The sequence below is a fragment of the Mixophyes fleayi genome, chromosome 10, assembly GCF_038048845.1.
Source record: "Mixophyes fleayi isolate aMixFle1 chromosome 10, aMixFle1.hap1, whole genome shotgun sequence".
NCBI classification, from domain to species: domain Eukaryota; kingdom Metazoa; phylum Chordata; class Amphibia; order Anura; family Limnodynastidae; genus Mixophyes; species Mixophyes fleayi.
In genome coordinates, this window is record NC_134411.1 from 25,322,864 (window position 1) to 25,339,693 (window position 16,830).

The following is a 16,830-nucleotide window of genomic DNA, read 5'->3' on the forward strand; positions in this document are numbered from 1 at the left end:
AGTCACTTTGATTTTGCAGATGGTTGATGATAAAAGTTAAACTTTATGGGAGGCTGATGTATGCCTCCCTTGTAGGACAAGGGCTTGTAGAAGGCACTCGAGTCTAATAAAATTAGTCTCTCCTAATCATGGGAAACGTAGGACACAATTATATATTCTCCATAAAGTAGAATACTCCACCTCCAGGATTTACAAATTACAACCAGGCACTAAATGACCTATGCTTTAGATCAGACCTGGCCAACCCATGGCTCTACAGGTGTTGAGAGACTACAACTCCCAGCATATCATACCAGCTATCAACTGGCAAAGCATGCTGGGGCTTGTTGTTTCACAACCACGGGTTTGCCAAACCTGCTTTAGACACGAATGCTGCCTCTGGGTTATTCATTTATTATTGGACTGTCCAAAATTAGGATTTTAACATATCTTATAATGGTCAAATGACAAGAGAGGCCCTCTAATGCTATGTGACTTAGGGTATGCTTGTTTAATATCACTTCTAACGAATATTCCTAAATCTGTACCAACATTTCTTACTGAAGTTCATAAACGTATTACTAAAGGGATGGGTCTCAGGGCTGAAGGAGTATCCTCTCCCATGTATAAAAAATGGATATACCAACATTTGAGCTGCTCCGACAAATATTTCAGCGTTTGGCAAAACTGGACTGAAATGAATTTAAACCCATCAAGGAAGTAGTCATTAGTTCTTCAGTCTCTGGCAGATAAGGCCTGATTGCCAGGACCTAATGTAGCCAATAGCTTACCCATCCCTAATTTACATAGACATGTAATTTAGTTTGTGTGCAGTGACTCACCTGTAAATATTGGCAAAATAGCGTACGGGGGTAAATGGAATCAATCCTGTACGTTGGTAAATTAAGCCACTTAAGGGTTTCCTGGTGATGCAGAGTCCGGCCAAAGATTATAACATTTTAGGGAGCTAAAGGAAATTGGGGATCTGTTGTAGGGGTAATAGATATACCAACAGGAGGAGGCCTAGTTCACCGAGTCCTATAGATTGAGAAGCAGCGATACTGTGGGCATGTACAATGTAGAGGGTGTCTACAGTTACAAGGTAGCCCCATAAGATATAGTCACATCCACAAAGTCACAGCATTCCAAATATTTCCATAAAAAATAATAATAATTGAACATTAAGCAGAAGAGGGAGTTTCCAGCGCTATGGATTTTGCACTCACAGAATATATCAACAGTAAACAGAGAAGATAAAAATATACTTAATTATTTCTGGAGTACGCGTTCTTCCTCCAATACTCTGATGTAAACTCTTCAAAAGCTTTCAAATTGTGTTTGTCACATACACGAAAAAAACATAAGAACGTAACATAGCCTGATCTTGTTTCAAACATTCATATCTCAAAAGAGGTTACATTAATAAGTTTGGTGATAAGTGCAACTCTTCACTCTGACACTGGTTTATTACTCTTCCCACCTGGTGTTTCCTAATGGGAATTCACTTACTAGACGCAGTCATATCAGCTTATTTTGTATCTACAATGCTTTTCTTCATATTAGCGATATCCTCCTTCACCCACTGGAAGGTCACCAATTATAGTTGTACTTACTAGAGCTAATGTTTAAACCAAACATTGTGTAAGATTCTTGTTGGTATCATCTTTTGATTAATTCTTGTGCTTTCCTATTCTTCTTCCCAGGTGTGCTTAGTAATCAATAATAATATGAGAGACAGAAAGCAGAACTATTCTAGTACAATATTGTCTTAAAATAATGTTCTGTAATATATATTACTACTTCATTTCATAAAAAATATGGATTTAAAAAAAAAAAATCCCCCAAAAAAATAAATCACAAAGTTAGCACTAAAACCCCCGACCAGATGGAGAGAGAAGCGTTCATGATGTAAATACAAGTAGTCTCCAGCGATGCTGCAATACTCTTCCACTAGATGTTTGTACATTGCCCTTTTAACCGACGCATTTCGACCCTTTGCTTCAGATCTTTATCAAGGATCGCGCCCGTTATCACGTTGTTTCAGCAAACATATTTCAGCCCAAAATAATACCACAGCTACCTCTCTCTTCCCTTCTCCCCTCCGCCTCGACTCTGTCTCCGTTTCACCCTAGTGTCTTTGTCTGTGTACCCCTCCCTTTAGATTGTAAGCTCCTTTGAGCAGTGCTTTCTCTCCTCCTGTTTCCACCACTTTTAACTTTGCTCTCCAGCTACTCAGCCCTCCTCCTCTTGGACCTTCTGCCCTCCGACTCCTCTCGCTTCTCTCTGCTCCGCTTTTAACCGGTCATCCGCGCCCACCCTTTTGGGCTCAGGTTACCAGCTTGTACTGATTATCCCCCACCCTCTCTCTCTAGCTGTGCTTTGAGCCCCCAGAGTTATAGTGCTTACGGTGTATTGTAATGTGCTGTTTCACCTTGTACTGTCCTATTGTTTGTCCTTGTACGATGCTACGGACACTTTGTGGCGCCCTATAAGTAAAAAAATAATAATAATACCACACTATGTTAAGTTTTTATGTTTTTTTCCATGTATGTAACAAACATGATTTAAAAAGCTTTTGAACCGTTTACATCAAACAGAATATTGGAGGAAAAACATTACAGAAAAAATTAAGTATATTTTTTTATCTTCTATGTTTATGGTCGATACATTCTGTGAGCTCAATATCAATAGCGCTGGAAACTATCTCCTACTTCCAGTCTAACATATGGTTTCAGAGTTTGTGTGTGGTTCTTACAGAGTAGGAAGCGGTAACTGGTAGGAGCGTTGTCTATCGCTTATCACTTCTGGTGAAAATTAAGTTCTAAGAATGCAGAATCATACACCCCGTAGCTTGTGGATGCCATGGTATATATTAATTGTACACGGTCATCAAATTAGGTCATTACTAATTCATTTGTTTCCTTGTTTTTCTCGCCCAGGTATGGATTTGATTACAATTCAATACATTTTATAAAATAAAATAAATTGCATGGTGGCTCAGTGGTTAGTACTTCTGCCTCACAGCACTGGGGTCATGAGTTCAATTCCCGACCATGGCCTTATCTGTGTGGAGTTTGTATGTTCTCCCAGTGTTTGCGTGGGTTTCCTCCGGGTGCTCCGGTTTCCTCCCACACTCCAAAAACATACTGGTAGGTTAATTGGCTGCTAACAAAATTGAACCTAGTCTCTTTCTCGGTCTGTGTGTGCATGTTAGGGAATTTAGACTGTAAAGCTCCAATGGGGCAGGGAGTGATGTGAAGGAGTTCTCTGTACAGCACTGCGGAATCAGTGGCGCTATATAAATAAATGATGATGAAAATAAAATCGCATAAAACACCCACTCAGGATATTTGTCATGCACTGCTGAATTATGTTATATTTTTTTGGTAGGGAGGTTGGGGCAAGTATATATAATCACCTTGATTCCCATGTTGGCATAGGTGCCATTTGTAGTTTATAGAACGCATTTAGTCGACATTTTTTTCATAAATCGTTTACAACCAACAGTTCAGTATTTCTCCCCATAGAGCGATTAGAGTTTTATAGCTAGGGCTCTGTACTACTCAGGCTAAGCCACAAGAGACATAAAGCTAATAATTTTGTTCTTTAAAATAGCCTATTTCTTGCATTGTGGCCCATTTTTATACAAGAACAAATTGATTCTATATTTTTTCTTCTTCAGTACGGCTAGAATCGTCTTAAAATATATCAGTAAGAATTAAGTTATGAATTTTCACATAATTTTGGATAAACCTCTATATAAAACAAAGTTCACCCATACAGCAGGGAATGTGCAATATCCTATCTGAAAATCCTGCATTTGCCCCTGTGTAAAAGACTACAAAAGGTTATTAAGATGCTTAACTGTATTTGATTACTTAGAAAAGAATTCTTAAGTTTTTCAGTGCACCTGGTCTTATTCCTGTGTAAGACCATCACACATTCTAACTATCAGAATATAAGCAGTAAATGAAACTGGGCGACTACCATCATGTATACAACAGCAGCCTTTTCAATCTTTAAATGTACCAATCACCATATAGCAGCACAGATTCCGCAGCGCTGTACAGAGAACTCACTCACATCAGTTCCTGCCCCATTGGAGCTTACAGTCTAAATTCCCTAACATACATACACACACACACACACACACAGACAGACAGAGATCAATTTTGAAAGCAGCCAATTAACCTACTAGTATGTTTTTGGAGTATGGGAGGAAACCGGAGCACCCGTAGAAAACCCACGTAAACACGGGGAGAATATACAAACTCTACACAGATAAGGCCATAATTGGGAATTGAACTCATGACCCCAGTGCTGTGAGGCAGAAGTGCTAACCACTTAGCCACCGTGCTGCCCACCTACAAAATAAAGCCTACGGATGACATTACTTTCCTTCCCAGTTTGTTAGCTATTCTAATGGCAGCAAAGCAAATTTAAGCTGGCATTTTAAAAAAGCATCAACACAAACGTGTATATTTAATCAACGAACATTACCACTTACCGGTAATTTAGCAAACACGTGATGCAGTAATGCAGTTTTACCACAAGAGGGACCTCTAGTACCAGTACCTTAGCCAGTTTTATTGCTCAGTAAGCTGAACCTTTATCAGTGTGCAATGCATGAAGAATGTGAACGGTTATTCCCCCGCACAGTTGCCAAGCATTGTGTAATAACGGAAGACGAGACTTTATAATATCTGGAATAAATAGAAACTTGCTTTTATTAAGACTTCATGCAAAAGAATATAAGAAATCTCTCTCAACATAGTGTTCATAAAGATGTATGCAAAATTAGATCTATGCCAACTCTTGTAGAAACCATCTTTATACATATATACACACATATATTTATATCAGAGAAACGCACAGTCCACGTTCCTACAACAGGGTGCCCGTGGCTCTAAATCTATGTACCACGCATTAGGAAGTAAGCCTAGAATTCTCGTGGTCGCTAAGCAACCTTTGTCAGCTATTTCAAAGCTAAAACTCTTATACCCATAGGTGTTCTTAACAAGGCTGGCCTAGAAATGCTGGGATTTGTCGTTCGGAAACAGGAGTGGCCAGGACTGGCGACTGCGTAACCCGTTCCCAGGATTGCAAAACAAACTGTAAAAATCCATTGCATGGTCTGTTTAATACAAAAGAAAACAGCCAAAGAGACTTCTCAGCCTCTGCTATTATTGCTTTCAATAAAATACAATCTTGTTAAATAAACCATCTAAAAACCAACAGCGGTTTTATTCATATATAAAATCTGTAACAGTAATTAACGGTTTGTTAATCGTTTGTGCGATCAGCTATAAAAAACGCTGCATTTATAATATACCTCCCGTAATAAAAATAAGGTGCCTCCGTCAACTCTTGGATCACCGACGGCCCCCTAATCTAATGGTGTTTGTTCTAAACATAGCTCGCTGCTCCCCCTCACAATGCAGTATACACAGTGAGAAATATATAATAGAGGGACGCTGGAGGGGAGACGCGGATGCACACGGAGAAGAGAAGTTAGCACAAGGAGGCAGACAAGCACGTGGCACGTGGGTGAAGCAGGAATATATGCAGACATGAAATACATGCTTGCACGGAAAAGACTTGGCCACAAAAAGGTGCGCACACAAGAGGATAAGTAGACAGACCAAAATACAAAAGCGAATCCGAGTTCCCTTATTCACTGCCTGCTGGGCGGTTCCTGCACGGCAGTTTGAGGAGTTCAGGAGTGCGGAACGGGAAACGTCCCAGAGTGAAAACCGTATTTCTTGGTGCCAACATCCCTTGCCATGAACTCCAAGGTAGTCTGGTCTTGGGAGTGCTCTTCTGCAGTCATTCCACGGTTAATGACAGCGCTGTCATCACAGCAATCCCACAGCTTATCAGCATGACCTGGACCAGAGAATTCCTGGAATAGAGTAAAGAAATCATCCTCTATGCAAACATTGGACGGGAATCACAGACGCTCAGAAATCATAACTGGAGACGCAGCAATATATATATATAATTAATATATATTGCTGCTCCGGGCAAGGCAAAATATTTTAGAAATTAGAACTTCATTGTTGATTTAGGTGAAGGCAAACAAGACTTAATTAAAGGGGAGGCGCACAGAAACTTATTTAATCGTGTTTTCCTGGGCTCAGTCAGCAAGCTGCACTGTAAGAAGAAATATTCCCGTGCCTGAGAAGCCTTTATAATTGTTCTGCTTCTACCCGCTACGGACCACTTTGTCCATACGGAATCTCACCCAAGCCCTCTGAAGACATCCTTATCTGGTCTCATTTGCGTTTGGAGCAAAGCAAAAAAATAAAAATATTTACACCTTGGCAAAACCATGTTGTACTGCAGAGGAGCAAATTTAAAACGTGGCGACAGATTAAGAGTTGTGAGGGTGCATGTCCTAGCTCAACCCTACTTTTTTCACCCTTTGCTCCGAAGTCCACATGAGGCTCATAGTGTCTGGCCACCTGAAAATATGGATACAACGATCTCCAGTCTGAACTGCAGGGTCAGTATTTTCTAGGACAGATGTCAGGTGTCACATTTATCAGAACTTCGACAGAGAGCTTTTGATCTGAAACCAATTTGGTTGGCCGGCTACATTGTCCAATCTCTAGAGGCCAGAACTCGCCAGCACATACATGTCAACCAATCCCTGGGTCTCCTAGCTCACGGAACGCTCTCATTGGTCGAGGCGTGCAAGGTCACTGCAGCTGAGCTTTTGCGCTTTACCAGTGACAAACTAGCCAATAAATTGTTTTTTTTTTTTCTTATCAAGTAAAATGTATAAACTGTTATATTTAGTTTCCAAAAAAAGAAACTGAACATGCTTACCTAGTATTCTTCTCTTCTAGGAGGTCAGGCAGTACGTTGACCAATGCAATGTACAGGAATCCCCCTGAAGTAAATGGTAAGATCCAAGCCACTTGCTCCCCTGAAAAGATAACCACAACAATTATTTAATTAGGGGGGGAATTATAAGAATCGCCCGCAGGTATTTTTTAGCCTCTGAATCCACCGATTGACCTGTCTGGTAAAACTTCCCAAAATGCACTTACCCGCTCCTTTGGGTGACTGTGCACAGATGGCAAAGCCAGCCCCCAGGAAGCCTCCCATTGCAGTCATTACTTGCATCTTTGCTGCACTCCAGCGATCAAAACCTGCGCGAAGGAGGATGGCAAAATCCCCCACCTGTAAAGGCACAATGAATGAGCGCCGTGCCGGGACGGAGAGTATAGGTGACAGTAACGAACTACTCCACAAAACAGCGGGATAGACTGACCTCATGGGGAATTTCATGTAACAAGATGGCCACGGTCGTGAGAACCCCCACCTGCAAGAAGAATAAGATTTATAAACATCTATTATCTAGGAGACTCAAGAATACAGTGTCACAAGAATTGCAACAATCAGGCTTATAATTAATGGGGCAACCACAGACAGAGACCTACCTTTTTACTGACCAGGAAACTCCCCGCCACCGCCATGCCGTGCGTGAAGTTATCAATGGTGTTTGCCAGCAGATTGAGGTAGCCGCAAACCTGCAGTCAGATTAACAGAGTATATTGTCTGGAGTCCAATATGTTTTTGGTGGGAAGCTGTAATCAACAGGAGAAACACGTACCTTAATACTGCCAGATCTCTGTTCCACGGCCTCCCGCTTTCCCTTCGCATCATGCTTTCCGTTTAATACGATGTCCGTGACCTCTTTCTGAAAGAGTTTTGGCAATTTAGTTTCCCAAAGAACTGTTGCGACTAAATAACATATTTACTAAGTCACAAACAATCTGTTGTTGTTCTGTGGCTCCTTGCTCAGTTTGAACCAGGACTTGACATCTGACCGATGGTCACACGCCCGGTGGGCATTACATCCAGGCTCAAACTGAGCAGGAGGTCATCTTGGCATAGATCTGCACTGTGAGGAGGCACCAACAGGTCTTCTTACCAGATGACGGAGGCCAATCAGTACACAGTTCATTTTCAGGAGAACCCCTGCAACACTTCTTCACAGCACACAATACAAATCTGTAGAAAAGGAATCATCCTAAACTTTGCCCCTGTACCTTGGGATTGGTTAGACTAGACTTGTGTCCTCCTGCTCAGCCGCCTTACTAGAGCAGAGCTATAACTAACAAATTATAGCAGAGTGTTGGTCTGCACTAAGGTTGTACGTAACATAGAACTAGTCGACCATACTAGAAGCCTCAATGGTTGTGGGAAGCCCAAGTTATCCCAGAAGGTAAAAGCTGGACCTTCCGGGGCACCCACTGGTATATCTACAAGAACGCACCTACGCCAATACGGCATCACTCCCTGTGTGTAAAATAGAATGTTTATAATGTAACGTGAGTTTTTAATCCGTAACCTAAACAGGTACTGCAAATCAACCAACCATTAGCTCAGTCATTTCACATCGATCTTACGCACTGGTCTGTATGGTTCTATTAAACACAATTATCTTAAACAGACTCTAAATAACTGTTGTATATTAGAAGGGCATTCCCCCTTTTGAAATGGACGGTGGAAACAAACTCTCCCACCCCCTAATACCCCCATTATTTGGTCTATACAGCAGGGTCCTGGTACTTACTGTAAATAAGACCACTGTTTAGCAAACTCCTGTAAAGATGTGAGCGGTACAGGAGAGACGAGTCCGACACCTGGCCGAAAGCCACAGCCGCATAATGAGTGCTGCAGGCTTCCGCTGAGAAGGCGGATGGCCTTTCTACTAGCACCAGGACCTTCTGCTCACCTGCAGCTTATCAGACGCTGCCTATAGTACCGGACCCCTGCTGCATTAATCATCTGGAAGCGGTTCTACAACCCCACGCTAAGCGTCCTAATCTAGAGAAGTTATTTAAACCATCCCCAAAAGGTGGAAAAACCCTTTAAACTGATCAGACAGCATTGTCGAAAGGATTACGCTTTCCAATAAAGGGAGGACAGTTGTAGTTACATAAGAGATGTAGAGCAACACAGGTTGCCTAATTGTTGTCTTCAGGAAAGAGATTTACTATACACTACTGACATGTTCCATAGTCATCGATGGAGACACCTATGCCTGTAATCAAATTTTTTTTCTTATACTTTCACTACTTAAATTTGATCAGCAAAGTCATCATTGTATTTAAAGCTATAGGACACAAGTTAGGAGAGTTCGATATGCTTCTATATCCCTGAAAATACCAATAAAAGATACTTTCATTTGACGCAGTCTTACACTTGTGAAGAAACAGGACAGTGAGACAGTCTTGCACTGTAATGCCACAAGAATCAGATTCCAAATATTACAGCTTCTATATCAGTGTCATCATGGTGCAACTCTAGACCTTAAAAAGGAAGACGATAGTGAAGGGAAATAGATAGTGCCATGAAATAGTATGCTTATAGCAGTCCAGTCGTAGGGCACCAGTCCTGTCCTGCTTAGTAAGGAGGTGAGAAGTTAAAAACATCCAATGTGCAGTCCAAAAATCAGCTTTGGTCGCACTGTACTCCTCAGTTTGCCTAGACTAGCGTTTGCAGAGGATTATGGTGGCGTTTGCGGAGGTGTGGAAGCCTAAACAAACCGAAGGAAAGAGCAAGGGAGCCCCTGGCACAGTACAGACCGGGCGCCCCAGCACACCTAGCATTGCGGAGCACCAAAAAAACCCAAGATTTAATTGTATGGAGCTTGAGATTAGCAAGAGGAGGTATACAGGGAGCATTATATTTACAGCGTCCCTTGCTTGGTGAAGAGGCGCCAGCTCACATCACGTCTTTAGGGCTCAACTCAATGGGCGTAAAAATAGATAAATGGACCACAAATGTGTATAAAGTATTATGAGAAAAATGATGGCCAGGATAAATGAAACGATGGATTGAGCAACTACATGTCTGTGTATTTTTTGTATCGATGGGGTTGGGTCGGTGGGGGGGCACCAAAAAAATACCCAAGCCAAATGCTTAAAAAAAAGAAAAAGCATACACACAATAAAAATATTATAAACAAAGAACTCTTTATAACACATTGCTGAACAATGGACTATTACTCCCTAGTCAAACAATGACTTTTAGCCCTTACGACTCACTCACTGGAGCGGAGCTGCTGCCCGATTGCGGTTTGTTTTCTTCATCAGTAAAGGTTTTCTCCAGTATCAGGAAAGTGAGAAATCCTATAATAACCCACAGTCCCAGAAGCCTCTGTTGCTGGAGAGACTGGGCGCTCCCTGCGGGAACAAAACAAACTTTATTATACACGAGACAACTTACAAGGATATTACAAGACATGTCAGAGGTCTGGGTCAGTGAAAAAGGATGAAAAACCATTTTATAGAGGACAATTCTGAACGGACCTTTTAAATATTACTTTTTTTTTTAAATTTAATTATTTTTATTCCTATACAAAGGCAGGGTAGAATACAACATACATAAGGTACCATTACACATTAAATTAATGTGCTCTTTATTTCTTACAATTCACAAGTCTATCTACTGAGCTGAAGTAATGACATTGCCACTTAGGATAACACTTTTGTGAGCAATATTTTCATATTTAATGTAGAGTGGAGCTATTTTTTGTGGGCTGAGTCAATGCTCACTAGGGTACAGCTTTTTAATTCAACAGGAACCATTAAATATTGATCATACCTCAAAAGTATTGGCCATTGAGCGCCTCAGTGAGGTCACTGGTTAGGGACAAATTCATAGGCTGCCTTGTAATCAATATTGGTTCAGAGCACATAACAGACGCTCTTTCATCATCATCATCATCATTTATTTATATAGCGCCACTGATTCCGCAGCGCTGTACAAAGAACTCACTCACATCAGTCCCTGCCCCATTGGGGCTTACAGTCTAACACACACAGACAGACACAGACTATGGTCAATTTGTTAGCAGCCAATTAACCTACCAGTATGATTTTGGAATGTGGGAGGAAACCGGAGCACCTGGAGGAAACCCACGCAAACACGGGGAGAACATACAAACTCCTCACAGATAAGGCCATGGTTGGGAATTGAACTCATGACCCCAGTGCTGTGAGGCAGAAGTGCTAACCACTTCACCACCGTGCTACCTCTTTAATGTCAATAGGGTGTTAGGACATAAAACGTAGGGCGATTTCACAGGAGCAATTAAAACGTCCATCTCTTAAACACTAGGGAACTACTACAGTAATAAGTTCAGATTCTCCATCCATATAGTAGTACGTTATTACGTGACATAATCCAATACATTGAGAGGGTCACATTACCCATAGCAGCACACTAGCTACAGATATCTACGTACTGCACGTCCGCACAGCCTCATCTTCCCCCTGTACATGTTGGATTCTAGTTTGGACTTGTCAGGCACAGACCTGTATGTACAGGTCTCTGCATTATTCAATATAGTGTATGAAATACAATTTTAGAGAATAGTATATTGTCATTACTGATGTATATTCAAACAGAAGAGCTCATCATAGATTAAACAATCTGCTTACATACCTTGCTCACAAATAATAATAACTTTGCATACAATGTCCAGGGTGAGCAAACAAGAAACTCAGGCCCCACATTTTTATTTTAAATATTTTAAGAAACATGTATCCTGGGGGTAAAGTTAAAGGACCTAGCAAATATGAGAACACAGCAACATGTAATTAATATGTTAAGGATCAGGGTAGGGCTGGTAAATTTTAGCCCGGGGGGGGGCAAACTCGACTCAGCAGCCTGTTCGGAACATTTTAAAGGAACAAAAAAAATAATAAATGCAGATGGCCAAGTGACTTAGCCCAAGGTAGCCCACTATGGGACTGGCACGGAGGGCAGATGCCCCCCAGCCTAGCTTGTAAAGGATGGATCCACATGGCCCCAAATTGCAAGATTGTTTTTTTGCTAGTAAATTATACATTTGGACATGAGATACTGTATGTATACACACCAGTATAAACTAAAATATGAACGCATTTGGAATAATTGGATTAGATCTCCCTATGCATTAGGAATAGAGACCAAAGCTCCCTCTTCGACTTAATACTGGATTGTGGTCACTTGGTCAAGACGTTCGAATGCTGAGTGTGAGGGGTGGAACAACAAACATGAAGGGTAGAACACCAATGCAGTCCCATGGCAGCTGAGGTGGGGTCCCTGTAGATCGGAGATAAAGGAAGGAGCAGCTTGAAGGACAAAGAGCCCACATCCTACAGAATCTGAGAAGGGGCTTTAACAGCAAGAACAAAAAATAAATAAATCTTCTTTTCTTCATTTGCAGTAAGGGGACAAACACAATGGGATGTTCTTAATCCACTCTCCATGGTAGGAGAGCAATGCCTAAGTAGTACCAGTAATATGGAGTATTTTCCTTCCAAAGTTAGTCTCTACAGAAGTGGTAACAGTCACCTTGTACTTGGAAAACCTATGGGGAGATGACGGGTTGCTGCTCTGCAGACGCCCCCTGACGTACTGCCCAAGAGGCATAGTGATAAACGCCACAAGCTCAAAGGGGACCTGACACTACCGCCTCAGCATTGACAAACCAAAAGGCTGTCTGAATCCAGTGGGAGATGGCAAACCCATTCCTACAGTCATTAAAAAGAACTAACGGGCAGTCCCTGTGCCAGAACTCCTCGGCCCTGGAACGGCTCACCCGTAAACAGACAACCACAACAAGGGAGTGAAGCACCACCACCTCGGTGTTAGGGGCACAAGAATTGCACAAAAAATCTTCATTAATGTGGATCCAGAAGTCACGGTTGTCTTGACTGGTCAAGGCAATAGCTAGGAGACCGACATATTCCAGGTTATGAAGCAAAAGGGGATCAAACAAAGGGACTCAAAGGACTGGCAAAAAATTTACTAAAAACATTTTTAAAAAAACAAAACAACTTACATTTAGCCTCAGTGTGTAAAAGTTGGGTGTAAGCTCTTTGAGGAAACTGCTGGATAAGGTGAACTGGAGAATTGTACAGATAAGGATTTGTTTGCTACGGATTTGGGAAAACAAACAGCAGATACCAAGGCCTATTTTAGAACGATAAATTTGGTCTGGGATTATAAACTATCAAGAGAACAAATGACATATTGCTGAAGGTGCACAATATGAAAACATATCTGCCTTCAGATTCAGTGTAAACTGTCTGGGGTAGGCCCATCAGAGGCTGATAATATTACTCTATGGGAACATCTGGATTAGATAGTGTAACCAGTATAATGATGGTAGTATTACCAGTCCATAATAAATACACCTCAATGGTTTACCCAGCAAGTCACCTGACATGATGTGATTGCAGTAGTTTCTCAGAAACCAGGGGGTAAATGTATTAAGCTGCGAGTTTCCGGCAGGTTTGAAAAAGTGGAGATGTTGCCTATAGCAACCAATCAGATTCTAGCTGTCATGTTGTAGAATGTACAAAATAAATGAGAACTAGAATGTGATTGGTTGCTATAGGCAACATCTCCACTTTTCAAGCCCCCCAGAAACTCGCAGCTTGATAAATTTATCCCGCGGTCACATGGGGATGGGGGAAGTTCCACCATCTTGTGTTTTGGCCATTGGAAATCTCTCCTACATATAGGCAGGAGAGGGGACATCATATTTGACCATTCTGCAGGACAAATCACCCTGCGGGGGAAGGGGGTGGTTTAAATGTATTAAAATATTTCCCACTGGGATAATAGGATGGGTAATAGCCATACATACATACATACATACAGGCTGAAACCACACCCAATGCAATTTCACTTTTAATATAGATGGACTATCTGTACAATTTACTTTCTTATGCATTGGTAGACCAATTTAAAATGCAATTATTATTGTTAAAAAAAACAAAAAACTGCATATCTTAGAAGAGAGTAGTATCAGCATGAGGTGTTATTAATCTGTGATACTAAGGCAATTCTTTTCATCAGGAAGCAAACATTCACCTGCTGCCCTGACATAGAACAGAGATTTACAGCAGCAGTGTAGAAATGAAGGCAGTGCAGATTAGAGTTAATTAATAGAGGTTAATTAATAGCGGGTACCTGTAGTGGCACTGCAGGTGTAAGCCCACGCCTCTGGCAGGAGGTGGGCAAACACATCGCCTAGTAACCCACCAATGGCAAAACTCAACAGCTGCTTGAGTCTCCTGGTGCCCTCTGTAAGCAGAGAAAAACTGAATGAATAACCAGACAACATTCACGATTCTACCAGAATATTTAAAACACAAAGGAAGGGGTTTAACTAACACAGAACAAGAACTTAGGGATACATCAGGGTTCTCACCAGGTCCAATGATCAGCCGTGCTCTACCATGAATGCCAAGATTATAAAGCTTGGCACAGCAAGGAGAAATATACATAAACGGCCATGGGATGGGTTCAGGGACATCTAACCATGCTGAGAACTGGAAAGTTTAGACCATACCTTCAGATGTGAGCGCTGCACTTGCTTCAATGGGAATGACCAGGAGGGGGAACACACCACTGAGCCCCACAAGCATGGAGCCAAGGAAAGAGCAGATCCAGGCATCCGCGGTGGAGAAATTGGCATTTTCACAGGCTCTATTACCTGGGGGGCAGCCAGCGGTAAGCTGGACGACCAGGCACACGAAGCACAGCCAAGGCACAATCCTGCACCACATCATCCTATATGGTGAGAGCATTCCAAAGGGAAGTTAGTGAGAAGAACGCACTTTGAAAGTTCAAACAACTGCAAACACCCTTTATATATATTTAAGAGTGCAATTCTGGTTCCAGAGTAAACACCAGTCTGAATTCTACAGAACTCCTCTGTCCAGGAGAACAAACATACCACGTGTGATTTTTAAAAGACTGACTAAACGATATACCTAAGCTATGAAGTAGTAACTGGAATAAACTCTCCCACAAAATCCACAACGGACAAGAGCTCTCAAACATAAAACAAGTACTAAACCACAAAAGAGAAAGGACCACAAGGTGAAGTGGAGAAAGGGTTCACTGGACAAATCTGAAAACATGGCCTCAGGGAGTTATTTCCTATAGAGCCTGACAAATATATGCAGATTACTTAGAACACAAAATCTCCCTTGTTAAATCCCCTTTTGCTAATCCTTTTCTATCATTAATATGCCTCCAGGGTCTAGTTTTATCCTGTGTTATCCTTTCATAACGTGTTCATAGCCCAATGACGTATGCCTTCACAACACTTTAATATATGTTTAATATTAACATACACACCTACCACTAAATGCTAGCATAGAGATACAAAACCTTAGGCATGCCAGGTCAAGCGTTTAAATCTAAAAAACAAGAAACGAGTTCATGCTGCACGTTTGCATAGTACAAGAGGCAGATATTGCATCTATACTAACCAAAATATCTGCATTTCTTGTGTCTAGTTATAAATGGTGATCTAACCTACTTCACCTGCTCGACAAAAATCAGATTTGAACTCTTTCTGACAGTCACTGTCTCTGCTTCACTTTCACCCTCTCACCACGGTGCCCACTTCAAACCTCTCACTTCGCCCACATCCCCTTTTCTCACCGCATCCTGCCCACTTCTAGTGTCTCACCTGAACCCACACTGTGAACTTCACCCCCTAAAGCTCACCCACATGCACTAACTTCTCACTGCAGCAGGCTGGGGGCAAGCCTGAGGTTGTCCAGCCGGTGTGGAACTACAAGTCCCAGCAGGTGGGTAAGCCCACAACTGCTGAAGATCCCCAGGCTCTGCACCACCACTTATATATTGTATTTAATTTTTTTCGTTCCAAAAGGACTGGCACAACCTGTGTGTCCCAGCTGCTATGGAAGTATGCTAGGGCATGCTGAGACTAGTAGTTCCACAGCAGGAGTTTGCCCTAGGCTCCACCAACTTTACTCACATCTATAATGCAAATTATTATCCAGTTCCCAAAAGACAGGCACAGCCTGTGCCTCTCAGCTACTGTGGAGCTATGGCCAGCATGCTGGGACCTGTAGTGCCCCAACAGCTGGGAGCCACAGGTAGTCCGAGCTCTGCACCAACTTTACCTTTCTCCGCTATGACTGTGACTCCTACCGTCCTACCAGCTGCCCCCATGTCACTGCTAAGAGCGCTGCATTAAATGTGCATGCGAATTAAATGCCATTACCGCTCTCGGTCGTCCTCTCGATCCCTGCCATCCCCGGCCTCCTCCGCCCAGATTCTGCCCCAGCCTGCCGGAGCCACGTGTCAGCATCGGGGGACGACTTAGCAAAGTGCTTCCGGCTGAGCAGCCATGGCAGCTTGTAAATAAACTGCAAACACAGCGAGTCAGAGTCCTGCAAGCAGCTGATCATAAGTGTATATTGTGTAATAAGCCTGAGATGGTCTATTAATTAATGTTCTCTGAGCAGCTGGGAATAAAGCAACAGAAGTCATTGTTCCTTCCAGTCTAACATTCTATTTTCTGTCTTAGACATTCTATTTATTATTACACCTCACATACTACAGTTCCACAGCCCTGGGCTCAAACTTCCACATTCCAGTCAATCTGAGCCATATGTTTTATCATATGTTATTTTTACACTGGTTAAAAGCCCCTCAAAATGATGGAAAGTGGGGTATTCAATTGACCATGAGATTTTTTTCAAGACCGCATTAAGTCATTTTAACGCTGTGTGTTTTTTTTTTGTTATGTTTTTTTTAACGAATAAAATGTTTATTGTTTTTTAAAAAAAATTCAAAAGGGGTACAGAAGAAAAAAAAGGGGAAGGGTACATAAAAGGGGATGGAACACAATGCTCCCGGAAATATACAGAAACAAAACAATGCCTATCGGACTATTTGGCGTATACCATAGACCACAGCCGTAACTTAGAATTCTAGCGCCTGGGGCGAGAAAGACAAATGCCGCCCCCCTAGCCCTCAATTTTAACCAAATTAACCTAAAATATTCCTAAA

At 41.9% G+C, this 16,830-nt stretch overlaps 1 protein-coding gene across 2 annotated transcripts; it reads right to left on the bottom strand.

The window, feature by feature from the left end:
• Positions 1-4,672: 4,672 nt before the first annotated feature.
• On the bottom strand, positions 4,673-16,147 carry SLC39A13 (solute carrier family 39 member 13). Of its 2 annotated transcripts, none has more exons than XM_075188114.1 (10): positions 16,040-16,147; positions 14,348-14,568; positions 13,966-14,079; positions 10,048-10,181; positions 7,601-7,687; positions 7,428-7,517; positions 7,259-7,309; positions 7,035-7,167; positions 6,811-6,910; positions 4,673-5,881 (listed from the first exon to the last, which is right to left on the bottom strand). In XM_075188114.1, exons 2-10 carry the CDS (start codon positions 14,565-14,567, stop codon positions 5,806-5,808), a joined length of 1,005 nt encoding a protein of 334 aa, XP_075044215.1. In that variant the 5' UTR covers position 14,568; positions 16,040-16,147; the 3' UTR covers positions 4,673-5,805. The 2 variants fall into 2 exon arrangements, with proteins under 2 accessions (XP_075044215.1, XP_075044216.1); XM_075188115.1 differs by lacking the exon at positions 16,040-16,147 and adding an exon at positions 15,939-16,007.
• Positions 16,148-16,830: the final 683 nt, after the last annotated feature.